The sequence below is a fragment of the Paramisgurnus dabryanus genome, chromosome 11 (genome assembly GCF_030506205.2).
Source record: "Paramisgurnus dabryanus chromosome 11, PD_genome_1.1, whole genome shotgun sequence".
Taxonomy (NCBI): Eukaryota; Metazoa; Chordata; class Actinopteri; order Cypriniformes; family Cobitidae; genus Paramisgurnus; species Paramisgurnus dabryanus.
The window spans coordinates 25,846,414-25,867,596 of NC_133347.1; the positions used below are offsets into that span (position 1 = coordinate 25,846,414).

Consider the following 21,183-nt stretch of genomic DNA (forward strand, 5'->3'; position numbering starts at 1 on the left):
AGAAACCGTCGTCATCTCCTCCACACAAAAGCCTCCACAGAGCCTGTGGAGAACACTGTCGTTTCTGCAAACATAAAGGAAAAGCAAGACAGCGAAGCCTCATCTATACCTCAGGTATGCCCTGAAGTATCAACACAATAAAATCCAGCCCATACAATATCATACCAGATCAGGTCGAGCAGTACGACCTAGAGCAATTCTTGACTTGTGATTTGTGATTCGTCTGGGGTGTAGGCGGATCGCTGCCCCTATGAGAAAAGGAACCTAAGATCTGGTATGAGCTGTCTAAAGAAAAAAAATTGCAGACATTTTGTTCAGACATGTTGAATGTTCAATTCAGTTGCATAATGTGATACATGAAGTGTCAGAAATGTTGAGATGTTTCGTGAAATGCAGCAAACTCTGTGTTTATGTTATAGTAATGTTTGGAGTATGTATGCTGCATATAATTTATATGAATAATGTTTTCTTTGTTTTTATTAAAAGAAAGGGGATGTAATATTCATGTAAGAACTGAATATTTACGACACTGATTTACGGCATGACGGAAGTGGTGGGGAGACTGGTCGCTTGGCGGCAGTCGTATGTCACATGTAAATACTGCTGCACGGTTATCTGTAAAGTTCCAAGTTTATTCGGTACTCGCTGTACGTCTCCTTATTTCAAACTGCACGTCCCGTGCAACATCTTTATAGCAAAACAAAGAACAAGACAGTGTTAATTTTCGTAAGGGTCGTTTAAAGGCGGAAATTTGTTCCGTTGTACACAATTTCAAACTCATTTGCGATTTATAGATCTCACGTCTGAAATTGAGGTGTAAGCGCGCTTTTTAGGGGCGGTTTCCCGGACAGGGATTAGACTAGTCCTAGACTAAAATAAATGTAAGAGTTGTCCAAGCTGAAAACAACTTCCACTGACATATCTTAAAATGCACACCAGTAATGTTTTTAGTCAAGCATGTGTGTTAAAAATAGTTATATTTCATAGGCCTAGGCCATCGTTTAACGCAGTGGTTCTTAAACTTTTTCGGCGTGCGGCCCCCCCTTGTGTACAGTGCATACCAAGCATTTCAAATTCCACAAGAATAATTTACAAGACCAACACATAAGTTAAGATTTTTATTTAGTTTATGGAGGCATAATCAAGGTTATTTTGATTATTAAAATAAAAGAACAAAACAGTAGATTTGTGTTTACTCGCATTGAAAGACTTCAAGTGAAACATTATTGAAAACAAGGCACAGGTCTACAAAACTTATGTTTTTCTTTTTAAGGCTTTTAATTTTAATTCAGACAGTGTTTGGCTCATGTTATATAGAGCTGTTAACAGTCAACATGCTACAGTATCAATAAACTCATTTAAAGTCATAAATGAGTCACACTGGAAGCTTTTGAATATGAAGTCTCATGACTACTTAAATGAACATGAATATAAAACACATAACATGTACAGCTTTAGAGCCAAAATAATAAAAAATATCAGTAATGAATTATTGCTGTCTGTCTTGTTGGGTTTGATTGTGTTTTTCTAACCATAAAGTGGCAAATTTGTCTGATCACCAATTACAATAAATATTACAAACAGGAAAACATAAAAAAATAGGGGTATGTTTTGTGCTTTTGTCAACTACTGTACTGTACACAGGCTAAATGTTACATACACCACACAACAAGATCATGCTGTGCAAGTACCAAATTACCAGCAATTCAGGAAAAAAACAAAAGTTATTGCTGTATGTCACACTATAAAGCCCCCTGCTTAAAGATTAAGACTGTCTTTAATTGATACCTGGTCAATATCGCTATATAATACAAACTGTATTAGATTAAAATATGATATTGTATTATAGTGACTGATTTAACAGCTGACTGCCAGATCAGATCAGAATTCAATCTCATGGCATTTGTAACTATTTAAAGTATGTGATAGCGAATTCATATGAATTTGCATGATCTGCGTTCGCCCATTGACTTTGGGTTTAGGGGTGGGGCTTCAATATTGCTTTATTCTAATAATCTTACGTTGTTATAAAATTAACATTGTAGAATTCTTACGAATTAGCCGCCTCAAAGTAATTACGAATTCCCATCAGGCTGGTAAATTCTGATTTGTGAAAATGAGCAAAACTACAAAAAACAAATTTGACTACTATGCAATGCAATATTGACCAAGTATCTTTATACCTCCAGTGTAAAAACAAAGCAGAAATGTAGGCCTACATACACTATAGGCAAGAAAATATAATTCTGCTAAAAACATTTCTACAGAAGTAATTCAAGAGTATTTCAGATAATAATCACTTCCATATAAAAAGAATAATCCTTCATAAATAAATCACACAGTTTAAGTATAAAGGGCTAACAGTCAAAATGTACATCGCATCACCGTACACAGTATAAGGATTGTTCCCTGCCCTTAAACTTAACCTCCAGTCCTGACAGATTTAAGGCATCATCTTCACTACTAATGCAAGCCAGGCACAAGGTCTTCAAAAACAAGCTTAAGACTCTATACAAATAAATAATGCATTGAGAAGCCCTCTGTTTGCCTAAAGGGATAGATAACTCTGCATAGTCAAACTTCATTCAATCAATAGGCTGCTTTTGTTGCTGGGAAAATTTAGAGAAAGTTCGTACCAGAACAAAACAAAAACACCCTATATAATAACTACTCTCCTGCATCATGTCATTTACTGTTGGACCTGATGTCAAGTTATTAGTTATGATATCAGCGTCAAATTCAATACTCAGATAAAAAGCTTAAGAGATGCGAAACACATTCAGACTGAAATTGCACAATATTAAAGTGTCCCAGTGTTATGAATGGTCATGGGGAAGACAGATGCTCGATTTGAACCCTAACACTTGGATTGAAGTGAAAGCAAGATGCTGGGATTCTCGTCAATGACACGGACCAGCAGGTTATCAATGTATTCCTCCAGCTCGCTGATCTTCACGTCTTTCTTGGAGAGCTCGTCCTGTTGTTTCACCACCAGTGTGATCAGCTCTTCCTGTGTGAGTTGAGTGTATGGAGCGCCGTCTGTGTTCTGCAAATGCATTTATGAATTAAAAAATGGTTAATGATACACATTTAAAGAAGAGTTTAAAAACAATACTTGATATAACTGATAAGTCTAAAATGCTTATTCTGTAAATGCTAAATCTGCAATTTATCTTATTTAGGGTTTGAAATGAACATAAATGAGCTATTAGGCAAGTAATCTTCTTACTTTCCTTTATAATAATGATTTACAGTATTTGAGGTCATTCATCACAGTTCCCATCCCATATTATAAGCAGGGTTCTAAATTAACACCCGCCAACCCGCCAAATGCGGGTTAAAATTAATTTTGGCGGGTGTTCATAAAAACTTACTAGCCAGTTTGGCCGGTGATACATGAGGCATTGCATGCATGATACATAATGCTCTGTTCTCGGACATTTATTCCTCTGGCAGTACTTCCTACATTTCCCATGAACACTGTACCGTAATGCTACGTGATGATGTTTCATACACCCATTGGCTGCGCGCAGTTTGCAGTGAAACCAGCGCGAGAAACCATGGAAATGAACGGAGCGCATCCACAAGAACGCACAAGGAAGGCGGCACATGCCATAGTCTAAATCTGTTGTGCCCCGGTGTAAATCTCAAGTTACGATTTTAACAATTAACTAGTGTATTCCTTTACAAAGATAATAGCGGCAAAAACGGATCTATATGCGCTTGTAAAAGCGAATAAGCGATGCAGCAGGCGCACTGATGCATACACGCACAAAGCCATGTCGGCGCGTCATTGCGTTTATCCACGCACAACCGCATTCAACGTCACGCGATTATGTTAGCTTATAAAAACATGACGAAACTAAAGTTTCTAAATTATAATGTTAATCTTATTTTGACTCGATTACTATTGGCTTCTGTGGACGTCAGAAATGTTTTTTTGCAAAGCAGGGAAAGGGAAGCAGAAAGGAAAGATGATGAGACTAAGGGAGGTAAGAGAAAACTACATCCTCACACCCTGTCAGGTCTCAAACATTAGAGGAAAACATTTCAGGAGAACCTCTTGTCAAGTCTATAGAATTGCATTGTTGCTGAGAAAATCAACACATGTATGAAATTAATATTTAGTTTACTAATGTTTAACTAGGACATACATAAACAGTTAGCAGTAACTATGACTGAGATTATTTTAGTATAGCAGTCATAAAATGACTGGTTTCTTAAAATATTGTACAAATATTCTTGTAAAAATAAGTTATTAATCATTGCTATCATTGTATAATGTTGAAAATATGCATGTATACGTGAAAGAAAAAAAACGAAACAAACAATTTGTGGTGGGAACAAATAATTTTAAAGTTGAGGCAGTAGGGCTAAAGGACCATGAGAGTGCCCAAAGTCATCAGAGAGTCTAAAGTTAATTAAAACTGCCAAGACAGGTCGTATTGAAGAGAGCCTTGCTTGGAGAAGCCTCACTTTATGTGTGTTTTTCATACTAACAATGTTAATAAAATTATCAAATGCATTCATAATTTCTCTTTTTCACCGGAAAAAATTTGGCCAGTGGAAATGCTGATTGGCTGGTAACTTTAGAAAGTTACCAGCCACATTGGCTGGTGATCAAAAAAGTTAATTTAGAACCCTGATTATAAGACTTCTGCATACTTTTTACAATTCATTTTTCCACATTTTAGGACAATCATAAAGAAGGAATAGTTGTGTCCAAAGTTGACTGGCAGTGTTAAAGGGATAGTTCGGCCAAAAATGATATTAAACCCATAATTTACTCACCCCCAAGCTGTCGGAGTTGCATGTGTCCATCGTTTTTCAGACAAACACATTTTCGGATATTTTAGAAAATGTTTTAGATCTTTCAGTTGATTAAATGTAATGTTACGGGGTCCACCCATAGTCCATGACCTTCAAGTCCAAAAAAAGTGCGTCCATCCTTCACAAATTAAATCCAAACGGCTCCAGGATGATAAACAAAGGTCTTCTGAGGGTAATCCGCGCGGTGTTGTTGTAGAAATATCCATATTTAAAACTTTATTAACGTAAATAAATACCTTCCGGTAGCGCCGCCATCTTAGTCGCGTCCGCATTCAGGAGAGAGTATTAGCGTAGTGTACGCACTTTTCTTAGTGACGGATGACAAATTCGGAGGGCGGGGGCACAGAGCAGCAGCAGAGAAGCCTCCGTAGGCTGTGTAAGCTCTCATCCTGAATGCGGACGCGACTAAGATGGCGGCGCCACCAGAAGGTATTTATTTACGTTAATAAAGTTTTAAATATGGATATTTCTACAACAACACTGTGCGGTTTACCCTCAGAAGACCTTTGTTTATCATCCTGGAGCTGTTTAGATTTAATTTGTGAAGGATGGACGCACTTTTTTTGGACTTGAAGGTCGTGGACCCCGTAACATTACATTTAATCAACTGAAAGATCTAAAACATTTTCTAAAATATCCGAAAATGTGTTTGTCTGAAAAACGATGGACATATGCAACTCTAACAGCTTGGGGGTGAGTAAATCATGGGTTTAATATCGTTTTTGGCCGAACTATCCCTTTAATAATATATCATTATCAATGTGATGAATGATCTTTGAGTCTTTCTGTAAAGAACTGTACCTTTGACTTCTCAGCCATTTCCCTGATGGTGAGGGACTTCAGATCTTTCCCCACAGTAAGAGGACTGCTGGACTGGCTCTCTGTGGCACTCAATGGTTTTACTGGGTGAGGCCTAAGAAGGAAATCGGACTTTCATGAGATTATACCATAATGCAAAAATATAAAAATAAAAAATACATGACAATGCACCTAAATGCCAATAAATCCTTAGAAAAGCACTGCAAAGTCAAAAGTAAGCCCCTTTGATTTTCCCTCATTGTTTTAGCTTTCAGACACTGGGTATTTTCGGAATGGTGTACTACTACTACACACTATACTATACTCATTTGATAGCATTAAAGCAGAACTGTGAAGAGTATGTACATTTTTTTGTGTATATAATACTGAGCTGACCTGTCACACTAAAATGTGAAACATTCAACCAACCAGTGAATTGAGGAATCCAGGAATGATCAAAAAGGATCTGCTAAAGTTCAAGCTAAATATTACAAACATGCTATAAACATATGAAACAGATGCATTTTCCCCAAATTTTTTGTTTTGAGTTTAGTCACACACAACCACTGTTTATGTTTACAGAGAACGGTACTAAAAGTACCCAGTGTGCCACATTTCTGTGAGTAAAAATGCCTTGTTGATGGCAGAGGTCAGAGGAAAATGGCCGTACTGGTTCAAACTGATAGAAAGAAAACAGTAACTCAAAAAAGTGCATTTTGAGGACTGACCATGACTTTATGGCCACATATGAATTCATCTTCTATCTTTTGAAGGTGCAATGTGGGACTATTAGAAGGATCTCTTGACAGAAATGCAATATATAGGCCTTACAAAATGAACTGTATTGTTTTATTACTTTGGAATGAGCAATTTTATCTACATACACCACGGGTCCCCTTACATAGAAGTCACCGCCATGTTCCTACAGTAGCCCTTATTGGACAAACCGCTATAGAGAGCGTTTTGTCACTACGTTGTTTAAGAAGATTACATGTTTGTCCAGTGGCGGCTATTGTAGCTTTACATGCGTTTAGAAAGGGGGGCGAGCTGTGGACTGAGCCATTGGTTGCAATTCATCATCTCACCACTAAATGTCACGAAAAGTCCCACATTGCACTTTTAAACAAGTAGCCCTAAATGGACAAACTGTTTGAATGGGTTTGTTTTGTCACTACGCGGTCTCAGACGAGGACATGTTTGTCCTGTGGCGGCTATCGTAGCTTCATTATGCATTTGGGGGGGGGGTGAGCTGTGGACTGAGACATTGGTTTCAATTCACTGTCTCACCGCTAAATGCCACTAAACATGCCACAATGCACCTTTAAAAAAATTACTAGCAAAGCTACTAGCAAGGTGTACTTATTAAAGTGTCAAGTAAAGGTATTTACAGATTACTGTATCATCACAATGTAGCCACATAAAAGATAATTTAAGATATTTTGCCTGCTACTGTAGAGTATTTCAAACAACAAAGTGTTGTATACGGCAAGCAGAATTTTTGTTAGTTGTCCACTCCAAAAACACCCAAACATTGTTAATCCCCCCACCAAATTATTAAAGCACACAGAGAATGAATAAGAAAGAAAAATCTGAGAATCTTTGCATTACATTCATGCACAATAAAACACAATGCAATAAGCCTGCATGACCTTTAAAAAGAACATTCATGCCACACCATGCAAGCCACGTCACACCATGCACGTGCAGTTCATGTCAACCTCTGGCTTTAATATTTTTAGCCTTCAACACACTTCTTCTAAGAAAAACCAGTTTAGCTCACTTTTAATTTACCATAATATACTAGAACAAATACTTGTTGTAAACAACTCCCAAAAGAATGAACCTCTGAGCCACTAATGCAAACCAAATGTAATTAGCAGCAATATACAGCAAAATCCAAGGTTACAACCCCAACACAGAGAATACCATAAAAACAGCCGCCGGCAATTGATTGAACAAACATACCCTTCAATCTACTTAAGGCCAGATAGTGATTGAGGTAGTTTCAGGGTAAAAAGCAGCCGATTTGAAAATTGAAGGGTTAAGGACGGTGGGAGGGGGGTAGTTAGTATGTGGGGTTGAGATGGGTTTGGTAGTACTATTCTCACCTTCTTGAATTTGAATTTGATTGCGCCTCTGATGGCGAGACCCAAGCACGAAGTGCGTTCTTGCCCCCAGACAAACCAGCTACAGAGGGGTCAAATGTTTCAAGAGTGGGTTCAGTTAGGCTTGGTGGCCCAACACTAGTCACAGTCAGTTCAACATCATCGGTATCATTTGAGGACTGAGACACCGTTCGGCCCAGGGCAATTTTCTCATTTACTTTTGAAGTTGGGTATTTGCGAAACGAATTCTTTTTTTTGAATGAAAAATTTCTTTGGAACGTTTCCCTGGCTTGCTCGGTGAAGCTTGTTGACTTGTTCTCTAACTTTGCTGCCGTGTTCTCAGAAATCTTTGTGAATGGATCAGTGGTCTTTTTGTTTGCCGATGTGTTATCCTTATTAGAACGAATAACTCCCTGAATCTTGGAGCTGTCGGCTTCATCTAATGCCTCCATATTGAAACGTTCCCTGTGGGCAGCTCCATTCTTTGTAGGTGCACTTATTGTGATGTCACTGTGTTGCTTGCTTTCTGAAGTCACAGGATGAGTCAAAACCTGCTTGTCTGGTTGATCTTGTCCGACTGGGTCCATGATTACTGAACGTTGTCTGGGTTTGACTACAGGCATCTCTTTAGTAACATTGTCGGCAACTGAATCCCTATCAGCCTTTGAATTTAGGGATCTAGCAGCTGGGGTTGGCATCTCTTTTGCAAGGGGAGGCTGCCGGCTAAAGTCCTCAGTAGTCTGAGCTTTTCTTTCTGTTCCGTGAGGTACATATCGACTCTGAACCGATGGATATTGGCCGTTTGATGAAGCAGACAAAGCTGGTTTGGGTGGGGTGAGCGGTTCCTTGTGCTTTGAGGTGGCAGGGTGAGGTGCCTCTGGATTTTTTTGCTGCTGGTTAAGGCTTGCCGAGGTTCTGTCCTTTAAGACCACAGGCTTATACGACACAGGCTCAGGCCCATCTACATTAATTTCTTCGGAAAAATCCCAGTTTCTCTGGTTTACCTCAGCAATAACATGGTCCCATCGTGTTTGACTAACCACTCCATGCCTCTTCTTAGGGTAGAGGATGTCATAGTCTGGAAGTGGAATAGAAGGCTTCTGGCTGTCTTTGGGGTTATGGGTAATCACTTGTCCTCCAGGGGGTAAGGGAGCCATTCGCTTTTTTGCATAGTCAATTCCATTATCAACATTGTAACTTTCAGTCTTGGAGGAAGCTGTAGGATAACCAGGGGGTACGGGAGCTCTTCGTTTTTTTGCATAGTCAATTCCTGAGAGGTCTTCCATGCTGTTTCTAGGAGACTCGCTGAAACTTCTTGGAGGTTTAGGTGGTGCCAGAGAAGGATGAAGGTCAGAAAACATACCAATAGACACTTTAGGGAGGGATGGGGAAAGGGTGGAAGCGTTTGGGGAAAAGTGGGATTGGCTATTATCAGTGTCAGGCAGCACACTTGCAGCCAATCTGCCAAAGAATGAAAACATTGTAAATTGTAAAACTTTCATCTAACACATAATCAAATAGATACAGGGAGCATTTTAACATTGGTCTTTTATTATTCGTTCGGTACTATCCATTATCACAGCTCAAACACCATAATCAAAAAAAAAGTCAGCAATAATGGAAAAATATTTTCATGTAATTTTATCTTATTCATCAACTCCAAGAAAGTTAGGTTGAAACTGTATCTCGCAATATGATACGAATCATGATACAGGGATTGGGATGCAATTTGTTGCGTTGCATTGTGCTACTGTAAAGCTAGACAATATATTGGGATATTTCCTATTTTGGGAATATTATAAGATACAATTTAAGGACAGCTGTACTTATAGTCACTGTTTAAGTTCAGAGATAGGAAAAATTTTATCTACTGGTCTGGATGTAAACTCCAAACGGGACAAATGCTGTGAATCTTGTATGATTCTTATATAAAAATATTGATATTGCAGCTGTTTTTCCACGAGAATCGATACCGTATAGGAAAGAAACCATTACGATCCACACGTTTATCAATATTTTCTTATTTAATTCTATTGTAATTTTGAGCTGCAAATACGAATAAAAAATCCTAGCTAACAAAATCTATACAGAGACATCCAAAAATAATGGTTATTCCTTTCAACATGTATATTCAAATTCCTACACCAACCCTAGTTAGCCAAACAGCTACCATGCGCTCAAATCTAGGTTTCGCACGTAGACAAACAACAAACAGAGCTAAAATGTATTTTTGTCTCTTACTATCTTCAGTCTTTGGAAAATTTGTAACTCACCATTTTAGTAATCCACCATAAAAAAGAAAAATCTAAAATTCCAGTACACAAAAATCCTTTAAACTCTTAAGCTCAGACAATGTTTCTCAGTCACTGTCTGTAAGATCACACACTCACATGATCTTTCCACAACTTGTTTCTCTCCATACCAGAGAATCTCTACCTGACAATCCAGTCCACATTATCTCCTCTACTAGCCAATCATATGCCTTCAGCTAAACAAGTCAAGTAAGTTACGCAGAAACAAGCAGTCATTACGAAATGCAAATCAAGCAATGCTGTAATGTCTATGTTAAGCATGAATGGTAATGATATCATGCTGAAACAAACATTGAATAACATGAGTAAGTCAAGCATACATCATTGATCATATTTAGAATAGGTTCCCATCAACAGTGATGAAAACACATTGGACTTTCGGATAAAATGAAAAATTTTAGCCGAAAGTAAAATGTAAATCAAATAGGGTAATTAGAGAGAAAGATAACAGTAGGTAGAAAATGTAGGTCTGAAAAGAGCAGTGTTAATGAATTCATTTATAAACCACAGAAGAAATCATTTTAATTGTCAAACTTGTGAATCACAGCTAGACTACAGTGAGAACACACTGGTTTCACCATAAAAAAACTCCCTGATACTTGAACCCCCACTATCTTCAGGAGAAAGAATGATGTCATCGCCTTTTTATAGACAAACCTACCTCATAATTTAACAATACACTGGAATATACTGGAGGTAAAAACAGACAATTTTTAGTATATTTTAAACTTCTTTAAATTATTCAAATTGTGTTAGTTTTCAAACTCTTTTGTCAGCAGAACACATCTGACTTGAAAATGGTTTACTTTAAGTACCCCCGAAGAATACTACAATAATTTAATTTGCATGTTTTACTTTAAAACCATTTATTCGTTTTTATCAGTAGTACTTGTACGACATTCAGAAAAACAAATAAAATGTATATATTTTGTTAATATTTAGATCTTTTAATTCAATATCTATTATAATATTATAAAATATAAAAGATCTGAATATTACATTTGTATAAATAAATAAATAAATAGAGTAATATAAACAAACATTATAGAGAAAAGTAAAAAAATATTTAAATTTTTATAATTATTTAGTATTTGGTATGCACTTTTGTTTTAATGACAGCGTACAGTACACACACACACACACACACACACACACACACACACACACACACACACACACACACACACACACACACACACACACACAATCAATTAGGGTTGTAACGGTATGGCGGTATACCATGATATTAACTTTCACGTTTATCATGCCACAAAACATTTGCTTATCCACGTTTTTGGGACAAAATAATCTGCGCACATGCAACTTCATTTTTGTGACCGCTAGACTCCACTCGTTTATGTACAGCAGAGAAAACTTAATGAGTATTTCAAAATTTTAAAGAATAAAATTAAAAATAGTAATAAATTAAGAATCAAAGTTCATTTTTTTCAAAAGTGTATTTTTTCCTCAAAAAAAGTTTGATATAATAAACCATATGTTCAACCCAAACCCCATATCTGTTTTTTATTAATTTAAGGGTCATTGTAGCTAATGATTATAATAATAATGAGTGTTTAATACCGGCAAACCGTGAAAGTTTCTGAGACGATTATCATACCGTGGAAAATCATACCGTTATAACCCTACACACAAGTTTGTATACACATTACACAAGTACAAAGGAGAGATTACACAATCATATTAAAGTTAACATGGCAAATTTACAAAATGTGCTTATTTAATATATGATTTAAATAATAAAGTAATAATAAAGTTAACATGGCCAATTTAACAAATGTGCTTATTTACCTTATGATCTAGAAATATATAGAAATAATGTGTGTGTTGTTAATGTTACATTTTTACATACATTTTTACATTGTTTATTTCCAGTTATAAATTAAATACTGAATAGGAACTTAAAATACGCCAACTTTGAGAGTTGTTTTAGTGAAATGATCTCACACTAACCCTCCCGGCCACTCACAAGGGCATGATTCATTTCATATCTGACCATCTACACAAAACCTCTTTCCAGGAACAAAGGAGTTCCCCTTTAAGTCTCTGTTATTCGCCAGAGCAGACAAAGATGTAAGTGGGATAGAGTTTCAGCCTGGGTTTCTCTTCAGATCTCAGGTGGCAGATTTATTCAACATGCCAACATTGTGAGAGGGTGGCTTGACTTACCGTTCGCCATTGTGCCTCAGCAAATTAAGCTCTATGAACCTCTAATCTATCCTGAATAGCCACACTTAAAACTAGAGGCATAACTAACTAAAATATAATCTTCTTTAATATACCCAATATCTATCTAATGCAACACTACAAGTTTATTCATGTATGGGTGAAATAGCATCATGTAAGCACTTACCTTGGCTTGACCGCAGACACTTTAGCTGTACGGTTGGAGAAAGCGGGTGGCATTGGAGAAAGGATGATCCGGCCATCCATCCGGGGGTCTGCTGATTTCTCTTCTGGTAAAGAGGAAGGATTATCTGGAGTGAGGGGAATTTCTTCAAATGGGTTTATGGAGGATGGCGCATCCAAATGTTTGGGTTCTTGGGTGCTCGCTTCCTCTTTCTTTTCCTCCTTCTTCTTACCGATGCCAAACAGAGAGGAGAGCCTATCAGTCACTCTGTTCTCCTCCTGGTGCCGTTGCTCCTCTTCCTCGCGACGCTTCCTCTGCAGCTCTTCCTCTTCTTTGCGTTTCTTTTCCTGCTCTTCTAGTTTGCGTTTCTTCTCTTCTGCTTGCTGTTTCTCTCGTTCTAGCTGTATCCTTTTTTCTTGCTCTTCCAGCAGGGATCTTCCTTCTGGTTTCTTAGCTTTGTCCTCGTTCCCCTCCAGACGGCGCATTTGCAAGCCGGGGTTCCTGTCCTCTAGAGGACGCTGTTGGACAAGTGAATCTTCAGGCTTGTAGGAGGGGATGCTTAGACCTTTTAATGAATCAGCAGAGACGTCTGAAATATTTCTTTGATGGTTTTTGCGAAGATCCTCCACCGAACCTTTTTCAGAGTTGTTCAGACTGAGGGTAGAACCGGATTTAGGATCTTGATCTTCCGCGTAAACGTGGCTGCCGTTGATACAGAGGTTATTTTGCTCGGACACGTTTTGTTTAGAGCGACTCAGTAGGGAAAAGGGGCCGAGAGATACTTTGCTATCTGTGCTGCCGTTGCGTTTGTGTCCCAGAATTTTAAATTTCTTCTTCACTGTGGGAAAAAAATGTGAGAACAAACTTTTAACTTAAAGTAAATTTAGGTGAAAAATATCAGAATTTCAAAAATATGAATAATTGCAATGCAGCCTGATTTAATGATGTGCCCCTAAATTTTCTTAAACATTTGCAGTCAGGGGCTACAATGCTCCAAGTAAAAAGTTAGCCTGGATCCCTTAAATACCTAAATAAACATTGACCTTACCATCAGGAGAGTCCACATTAAGGCCTGATGATCTGCTAAGGCTTAATGGGCTGTTCTTCTCAGGCAAGGTGCCCAGGGTCGACATGGACTGGGAAACGTTCCTGTGGAGGTTTGTCTTCGATCCGAACAAAGATTTAATTTTTGATTTCTTCTTAGGAGAATCTGGAGTGTCCACTCCTTCTCCCTCACTGTCCGATCCAGCCATGGACACGACCGCAGAGGCAGAATCCGAGAAACCGTCTTTCTTTTTCTTGCGGATCTTGTCTTTGAGCTTGGAGATGCCAGACCGAGGCTTATCCGTCATCGAGAGGTCAAACATGCTAGCTGTCATGTTATTTCGCATGTACTGGATATCCAAGAAAACTTCACCTCTGTCTTTATCTTGTTTACCATTCTTTTCCACCAGCTTGTACCAGCTAAAAGGAGGGAAAAACAGGGGTTTGTTAGATGTTTTGTTATTTTTCTGTATTTATGTCTCAAACATGATTAAAACTGATAAGGTGTTTTCTGGGAGTTACTTTGGGCAAAGGGGCTTTTGCTAAAAATGCTGACCAGGACCTCATGAATTTTGTATTTAGATCTGTATAAATGAATCAAGCCTTTCAGCCATATTTTGTAATATGGGACATTTATCATATCTGGATGCAATGACATGGTCTAACATGCATATTTTATGTCTGGTTTTAATGCAAAATAAACAGGGTGATCAACTTCTTTTTGCAAGATTGAACGGCTGTACATTAACACACTTATTACACAGCTACTTAAGAAATAAATGAACGTGTATATAGATACATAAATATAGATTAAAAAGTAAAAAATATTTTTTTTTAAATTCTGATAAATTAGGGCTGAAAGATACATCAAAATGTCAGAATATTACAAATGTGCATATCGCAAATGTTTGCAGTAACTGCAAAAAAGTTTTAAAGTTAAGTACTTAAAGTTAAGTAGTCAAAGTTTTAGGTTGATGCAGATAGCGGAGAGACTTTCTTTTCTCAAATAGATTTCTTTTTGACGGAAAAAATATGAAACATGTGCAAGTCATAAATTTTTTTTTTAGTTTAATAAATAAATAAAATAAATAAATAAATACGTATCTAATTTTTCAAACTTAACCAATATATCATATCAAATTTTTTAAAAGTTATCAAATCGTATTTTTCTTCAGTATTGTATGGAATATTTATATGTGTGTTCTTCAAATTGTTTCAGTTTTTTTCATGATAATAAAGAATATTTTGAATGATTTTGTTTAAAGAGTGTTGCTTTTTAAATGCACGTAAAAACGACTCAAACTCAACTGCCGCAGTACACGCACAAGCTGTGCATGAAACATAGAATCATTGCCTTGCGATTCAGAATCAAATACAGACTAGGGATGCTCCGATCAATGCCGATCTCCATTTATAATACGTGGCCGATCACTATTCTGAATCGGACAGCCGATCTTATTACAGCTATTTCATTTACTACGGCTTTTGATCAGTAAGTCCTTATAAATCTAAAATCACTGTTAGTTTGAGTCGTTTATAACATGCATTTGAAAAAGCAACACTCGTCAAACATAAATATTAAACATATTCTTTATTATCATGAAAATACCTGAAAAGGTTTAAAGAACAGCAATATAAATATATCCTTCAGCCATTTCATGGAGCTGCGTGTCATCACAGCTGCGTGTGTATTGTTCTTCGTCTACAGCGCATTTTGAGTTTCTGCACGAGAGCGCCCCCCTCGCTTTTGGATGTAGCGGCATTTCACCTTAATTCATTGAGAAACATAGCAAGCATTATTGGCCGATCAATCGGAGCATCCCTAATACAGACAGGCATTTTTAATGGGACACAAGATTAATCGTTACAGCCCTAATCTTTAGTCAATGCGTGCACTTCATCTTTGTACAGCGCTTCGTCAATGTGTTAGCATTTAGCCTAGCCCCATTCATTACTTAGGATCCAAACAGGGATGAATTTAGAAGCCACCAAACACTTCCATGTTTTCCTTATTTAAAGACTGTTACATGAGTAGTTACACGAGTAAGGATGGTGGAACAAAACGTGATGATTTCTTAAATGAGACAAAAAAGGTGTTTTCCTTTAAGCACAACCCGGAACCAATAGATTATAAAAAAGAAACCATGTTTCAAAGCACCACTGCAAGATGACCTCACTAATCTAGTTAACTGGATGTCACTGGGCAGCACATCTGTGAAGTGATAAAAGATTCTTCATCTGATACTGTTTAGGTGATAGCCCCTCTATTCTTATTTTTATTTATTTATTTTTTATTTTGTCCTTTTCTTTATTTATTTATTATTATTATTTATTATTATTATTATTATCATATTTTCTCTGGATATTGTCTCTTTTGTTATATGTATATTGTATGTCTATATTAGGAAATCATTCAAATGGGACAATAGTAAATTACAAAGTTTAGAGGTCAATATAGCATAAACATCTGACAGTATAAAAACTAAACAGAATCAAGCATTTGAGGGGGCATTAACACTTTAACAATAGAATTAACAATCACTATAACATCCAGAACAATAATGTTGTATTAATTAATATAATACTGTACATTTCCTTTAATAAAAACTTTTGCAATTGTCTACATGTCATTGAAGACGTAAATATGCTGTTTTTGTTGCATTTACACATCTACAACCAGCAGATGTCTTCATCGCACTGTGTTTCATGCATCTCAAAACAGCAAATCTAGTTTATGTACTCAATCTTATCTATCAATGTAGTCAATGTAGTAAAATAAAAACATTACATTGTCAATTTCACTGTAACAGTGTTGGATTCCCGAGGTAATTTTATGTTACACTTGACTTAGAAGCCTGAAATAGCTTTTAATTATCTCACACAATTAACATGCTTTTTTTAGTAACATAATAGTTCAACTTGATCTCATGGGAATTTGTACGTATTAAACATGTTGGCTAATTTGTATGAATTTGTAAAAAGCATTATTATTACCAAATAAAAAAATATATACCCCACCCCTAAACCCAACATCGCAGGGGCGTATGAAAATCATTCAAAAATGTATTCGGTACTACGAATATGTGAAACTGCTCCATTAAAATATCTGGGTCATCAAATATTGGCCTATGATGAGAAAGCGACATCTCAAAACGGAAGGATAATTGTACCACCCAAATTTATTGTTTAAATGGCTCAAAACGAATTACGGTAACAGAGAAGAAAAGAACTTTAATGTGACATGGGAACTGAACCCTGTCCCATTGTAAATCACACAGGTCACAGACATCACCCCACTGATGATAAAAATAAGTCTTTGTTGTTCAGTCTGCGCCTGCTTGCTTATTTCTGCTGAGCTTTTAGTCTACATTCAGTAAAGCAGTCAGGTAAGTGTGTTTAAGAGTTCACTTTCTGTTGACATTAAAACCGAGCCATCATTTCTCCACACTGTTGTCATAACAGACTTTACAAAACACAGGGAAATCTGCAGCAACACTGTAAAACCAAAAATCGGCTCTTAAAGTTGAATGTGATTAAGCGTGGCATGTGCACAGTGGGAGAGGCTGCTACAGCATTCCAAGAATTTAGGGTTGGGACCCTCCAAAGAGCTTTAGACAGACTACCTTTACATTATTTTTAATAAAGATACTTGAAGACAGTGCAGGATATTTGTTTTAGTAGTGTGTTGTGCTTTTAAAGAACATGTGGATGTAAAATTGTTAAAATACATTCCCTTATCCCAGAATAATTTACAGTAAGCCATTCCTATGTTAACGGTATTCCCATAATAGTGTAAACAATATAATCCTTATCAAAACACTGCTCTGTTTGTTGAGCCTCCCAACCAGCGTCACTAATCGGACAAACATGCTCCCACCCAAAACTCATGTTTATTATTATAATGACACTCATGTCACGGAAAGCACGATTAATAGGAAGAATTCATATTTAATAAAGAAACCCTTTTATTCAAAACCAGATGCCAGAAAACACAAACCATCAGTTGGTGGACTTTGTTGAGATTGTGGGGGTGGGTAAAGATTACCAGGAAATATCAACAATCACAGCTCTCCAGAATGTGATGTCACTGTTTGGATTTAGATAAAGAAAGTACTTTCAAGATAGTTCCAGCCCCTGTCATCTATTTTAGTCACTTTCACGTGGATATATCCCAGGCACAATTTTTCCAACACTGCACATCTTCATGAATCGATTCATGCTATAATATCTGGAAGTTCCCATTTTCCATGGCAGTGTGCCAGAGCTATGAAAACATGCTGAAAACCTGATAAACAGACATTATGTCAACATCCCACACATTCCTCAAAGTTAAGCCAAGACCTCCCGACACACAAAGCAATGACACGAGACCTAACACTCAAGTTTATCTCCAAGCAGGGAAATGCAAACTCAAAAGTGTTTGATAAACTCCTGCTCTTAATCTGACCTCAACAGCAAGCATTATACGTGAGAATAAATAATGGCCAGGTTTCACAGACAAGGCTTAGCTAAAGCCAGGACTAGGCCTTAGTTAAAATTAAGGCGCTTAAGCATCTTGCATAAACACGTCTTAGAAAAACACATTACTGGTGTATATTTTGAGACAAATTATATTCTAAGATTTGTCAGTGCAAGTTATTTTCAGTAAAAACATCTCAAACATGTTTTTTAATCTAGGACTAGCCTTGTCTGCTCAACCAGAGAAATGCATTTTAGCAGAAATAGTGTGTTATTTTCAGAGATTCCAATTGGTCAAAGCAAACAACAAATAAGATAATGAATCTACTGCATGATATTGTCCAGATTTATAATAAGGGCAGTAATTTAATACAATTTAATCCACATAAAGGACATGAGCCGGTCTTTATTCATAGCTCCAGTCAGAGCCGTAGTGCACTGCAGTAAATAATGCATACGATTCTGACACAGGTTTGAATCTGATCTGTGAAATGTCTAAAAACCATTTCATCTGTCAATTACACATAGTTCTAATTTCCTACACTATGGGGTGGTTTCCCAGACAGGGCTTATCCTAGTCCCAGACTAAAATGCATGTTTGAGCTACTTTAATTTAAAAACACCTTGTCCTGTTTAATTTTTAAATATTTAGTTCACATTGTTTTATCTTAAGATGGACACATGTACTGTTTTTTGTAAGGTATGTTTGTAAAAACTTCTTAAATGACCTAATATTAATAAGGCCCAGTCCTGGATTAACCTATACCCCGTCCGGAAAACCACCCCTATAAAAATGCTGGGTTATTTTCAATGCATCGTTAGGTCAAAAGAAGACAAACCACGCCAATGGGTTAAATTAACCCAGAAAAAGGTTATATTTGACTCAACAATGGGTTGAAACAACCCAGCATAGATCAAATTATATCCCAGCAGGTCGGGTTTCTCCCTTTCTTTGACCCAAAACTGGGTTGAAAATAACCCATTTTAAAGTGGTGCATTTTAAATAATTATTAATATATAAATAAATAATATTATTTTGAGTGTCAAAGAAATAGCAACAAAGGAACAATTCAGCCAAAAATAAATCTTAACGGAAGGCTTGTCTGAAGCGTGGCCAACAGCCAATCACTGTGGCCGCAACACAAGCTCCGGTCTTCCATAAACATAATTGGCTGGCTCTGCCTAGGTTATTTGCATAAGGCGATATGATTGGCTGACGCACGCGTTGCCGCTTGAAAAGTTGAGAAATGTTCAACTTCTGCCGCGAGCAACGGCACTGACGCAGCGCCGACGGATCCACAATTCAGTTCGCCAATGCTTGACGTCAACCATTAAAAGTGAATGGGAAGCCTCAACGCTGACGCCCCGTGTGAATGCGCCGTTAGGATTCTTCAAAAAAAAAAAAAAACTCTTTTTGGGTTTGGAACAACACAAATACCAACATAATTATTGTATGCATTTAAAAAAAACAAACAACAACAAAAAAACATGACAAAGGCTGACTTTAAAGCTAATGTATTTATTACAAAACCTATTTTAACCATTCTTCATTTGAAGCACATCAGGAAAGGGTTAACAGGAACATTAAGTTCCCACTGATAACCTTAATCTATGACAGGTACACAAAACCATGTTTAAAGATAAACACTTAACCAAGGCCATAAGTTGCACAGAAACTGAAAAACAAACTGGTGCTACAGGTTACATCACCTCTTTTATTTGTTTTAAAAGGAGCACATTCATAGTAAGTTGGCCTCCATAAGAGTAAAATTAGTTTTCTTTGTCCATATAATATAACATTGATCCAAGGAAAATAAAGCAATATATGCTTAAAGCTAACACAATATTTCAGGTTTAGATCCAGGTGTTGGAAGAAATTACTAAAATGAGACCTGTGTATTTCAAGGTATTTTATTAATACTATTAATAATGAATTTCTACATCTAATTAATCTCAGCTATTCTTCAATAAGAGTCACTGAACAGCCGACTTGCTTCTCAATGTCAAATGCAGCCGTATCAACATTACAGTGAAGTAGGACAGTAACACAACACCAGCAGGCTCTAAAAAGAGGAGAGGCTAAATTAAATCCCCGGTGTCAATACATGACAGAAAGACAAAACTAACAAAAGAAAGAACAAACAAATGAAAGAAACTTAAAAAAAACCTGCGTTTAGAAGATCACACCATAACAATGTATTGACGTAAACTTTGAATATAAAAATAACTACAGCATTACGTAATGTACACAAAGGTGTGTGCATAGCCACTACTTCCCCAATTTAAAACGTTAACCTACGTAAATACACCCAAATAGCTCCATCATAAAATAACTAAACCAATTCACAATAGTTTCCTGTCTTAAGTGTTCTAGTAAACCCTTGCTTTAAATGGTAATTGTGTTACATGGTTAAACTCAATGCAAATGTGCAGGCCTCATTCTTCCGTCTCTTCCTGCTAGGCCAGACTGAGAAAGCGAATGGAAAAATCAGCCAGCTGACTCAATAGGCAAATAAAGAGAAACTCTGGCCTTTGTGTTTGTACAAATAAAAGCCTTCACAGGCCCAATGCATGTAAGCTCCTATAAAGAAAATTAAGCTTAAGGAGGAATCTAAGTATGGATATTATCACTCACGATTTCTGTTATCACCAAGCCAATACTGAATTTACACTTATTATTAAAATATTTCTGGGTTGATTTGCGATGTAAAATCTGCTAATTGACTGTAAACATGGTAAAACAGAGCACTGCACTATTACTGGCACCTGAAAACATTACCAAATTAGCCATAATGTTTAATAAACAATGTTCAGAATTCTGCTGGTACATATTCTTTTCAAGCCTACATATACTGTACATGACATTTATATTTTCAGGAAGAGACATGGATTAGAGACACCCGACTTCCAATACAGCAGTGTGTTCATCCCTTACTGTATTATTATTGCTGCTTTTTAAAGGTAGCTTTTTGTGAAAGTTATAGATTTGAGCATGATCCATGTATACTGTAGCAAGAATATCATGACCAGTCAGCTGTACCAGCCGGAGAACCCTGACAATCGTATGGCAACCCTCACAACACTCCTGGAAGTCTAAACTAGTGTAGACTCATGGGTAACATGGGGGTACTGCAGGTGTATGCATTTGCATGCCTATTTACCAGGGCTTTGAACCAGACTTTTTTCCCAATTGGTTCGTTCAGAACAGAAACAGTATTTGAACATTTCCGGTTTTCGGTTCAATTGACGTTCCTGAACAAAAAAATTA

At 36.9% G+C, this 21,183-nt stretch overlaps 1 protein-coding gene across 2 annotated transcripts in view; it reads right to left on the bottom strand.

Moving 5' to 3' along the window:
- Positions 1-1,105: 1,105 nt before the first annotated feature.
- Positions 1,106-21,183, bottom strand: part of rab11fip1a (RAB11 family interacting protein 1 (class I) a) — a 28,176-nt gene continuing 8,098 nt past the window's right edge. Inside the window, exons 2-5 of one of the 2 annotated variants that reach the window (XM_073816264.1) lie at positions 13,462-13,877; positions 12,417-13,251; positions 5,632-5,743; positions 1,106-3,046 (exon numbers count right to left, since the gene is read on the bottom strand). In XM_073816264.1, the coding sequence (XP_073672365.1) occupies positions 2,858-3,046; positions 5,632-5,743; positions 12,417-13,251; positions 13,462-13,877 (1,552 nt within the window). In that variant the 3' untranslated portion in view covers positions 1,106-2,857. Of the gene's footprint in view, positions 3,047-5,631; positions 5,744-7,736; positions 9,195-10,006; positions 10,771-12,416; positions 13,252-13,461; positions 13,878-21,183 lie in introns of those variants that run through there. The other variant, XM_073816265.1, reaches the window with a different exon arrangement.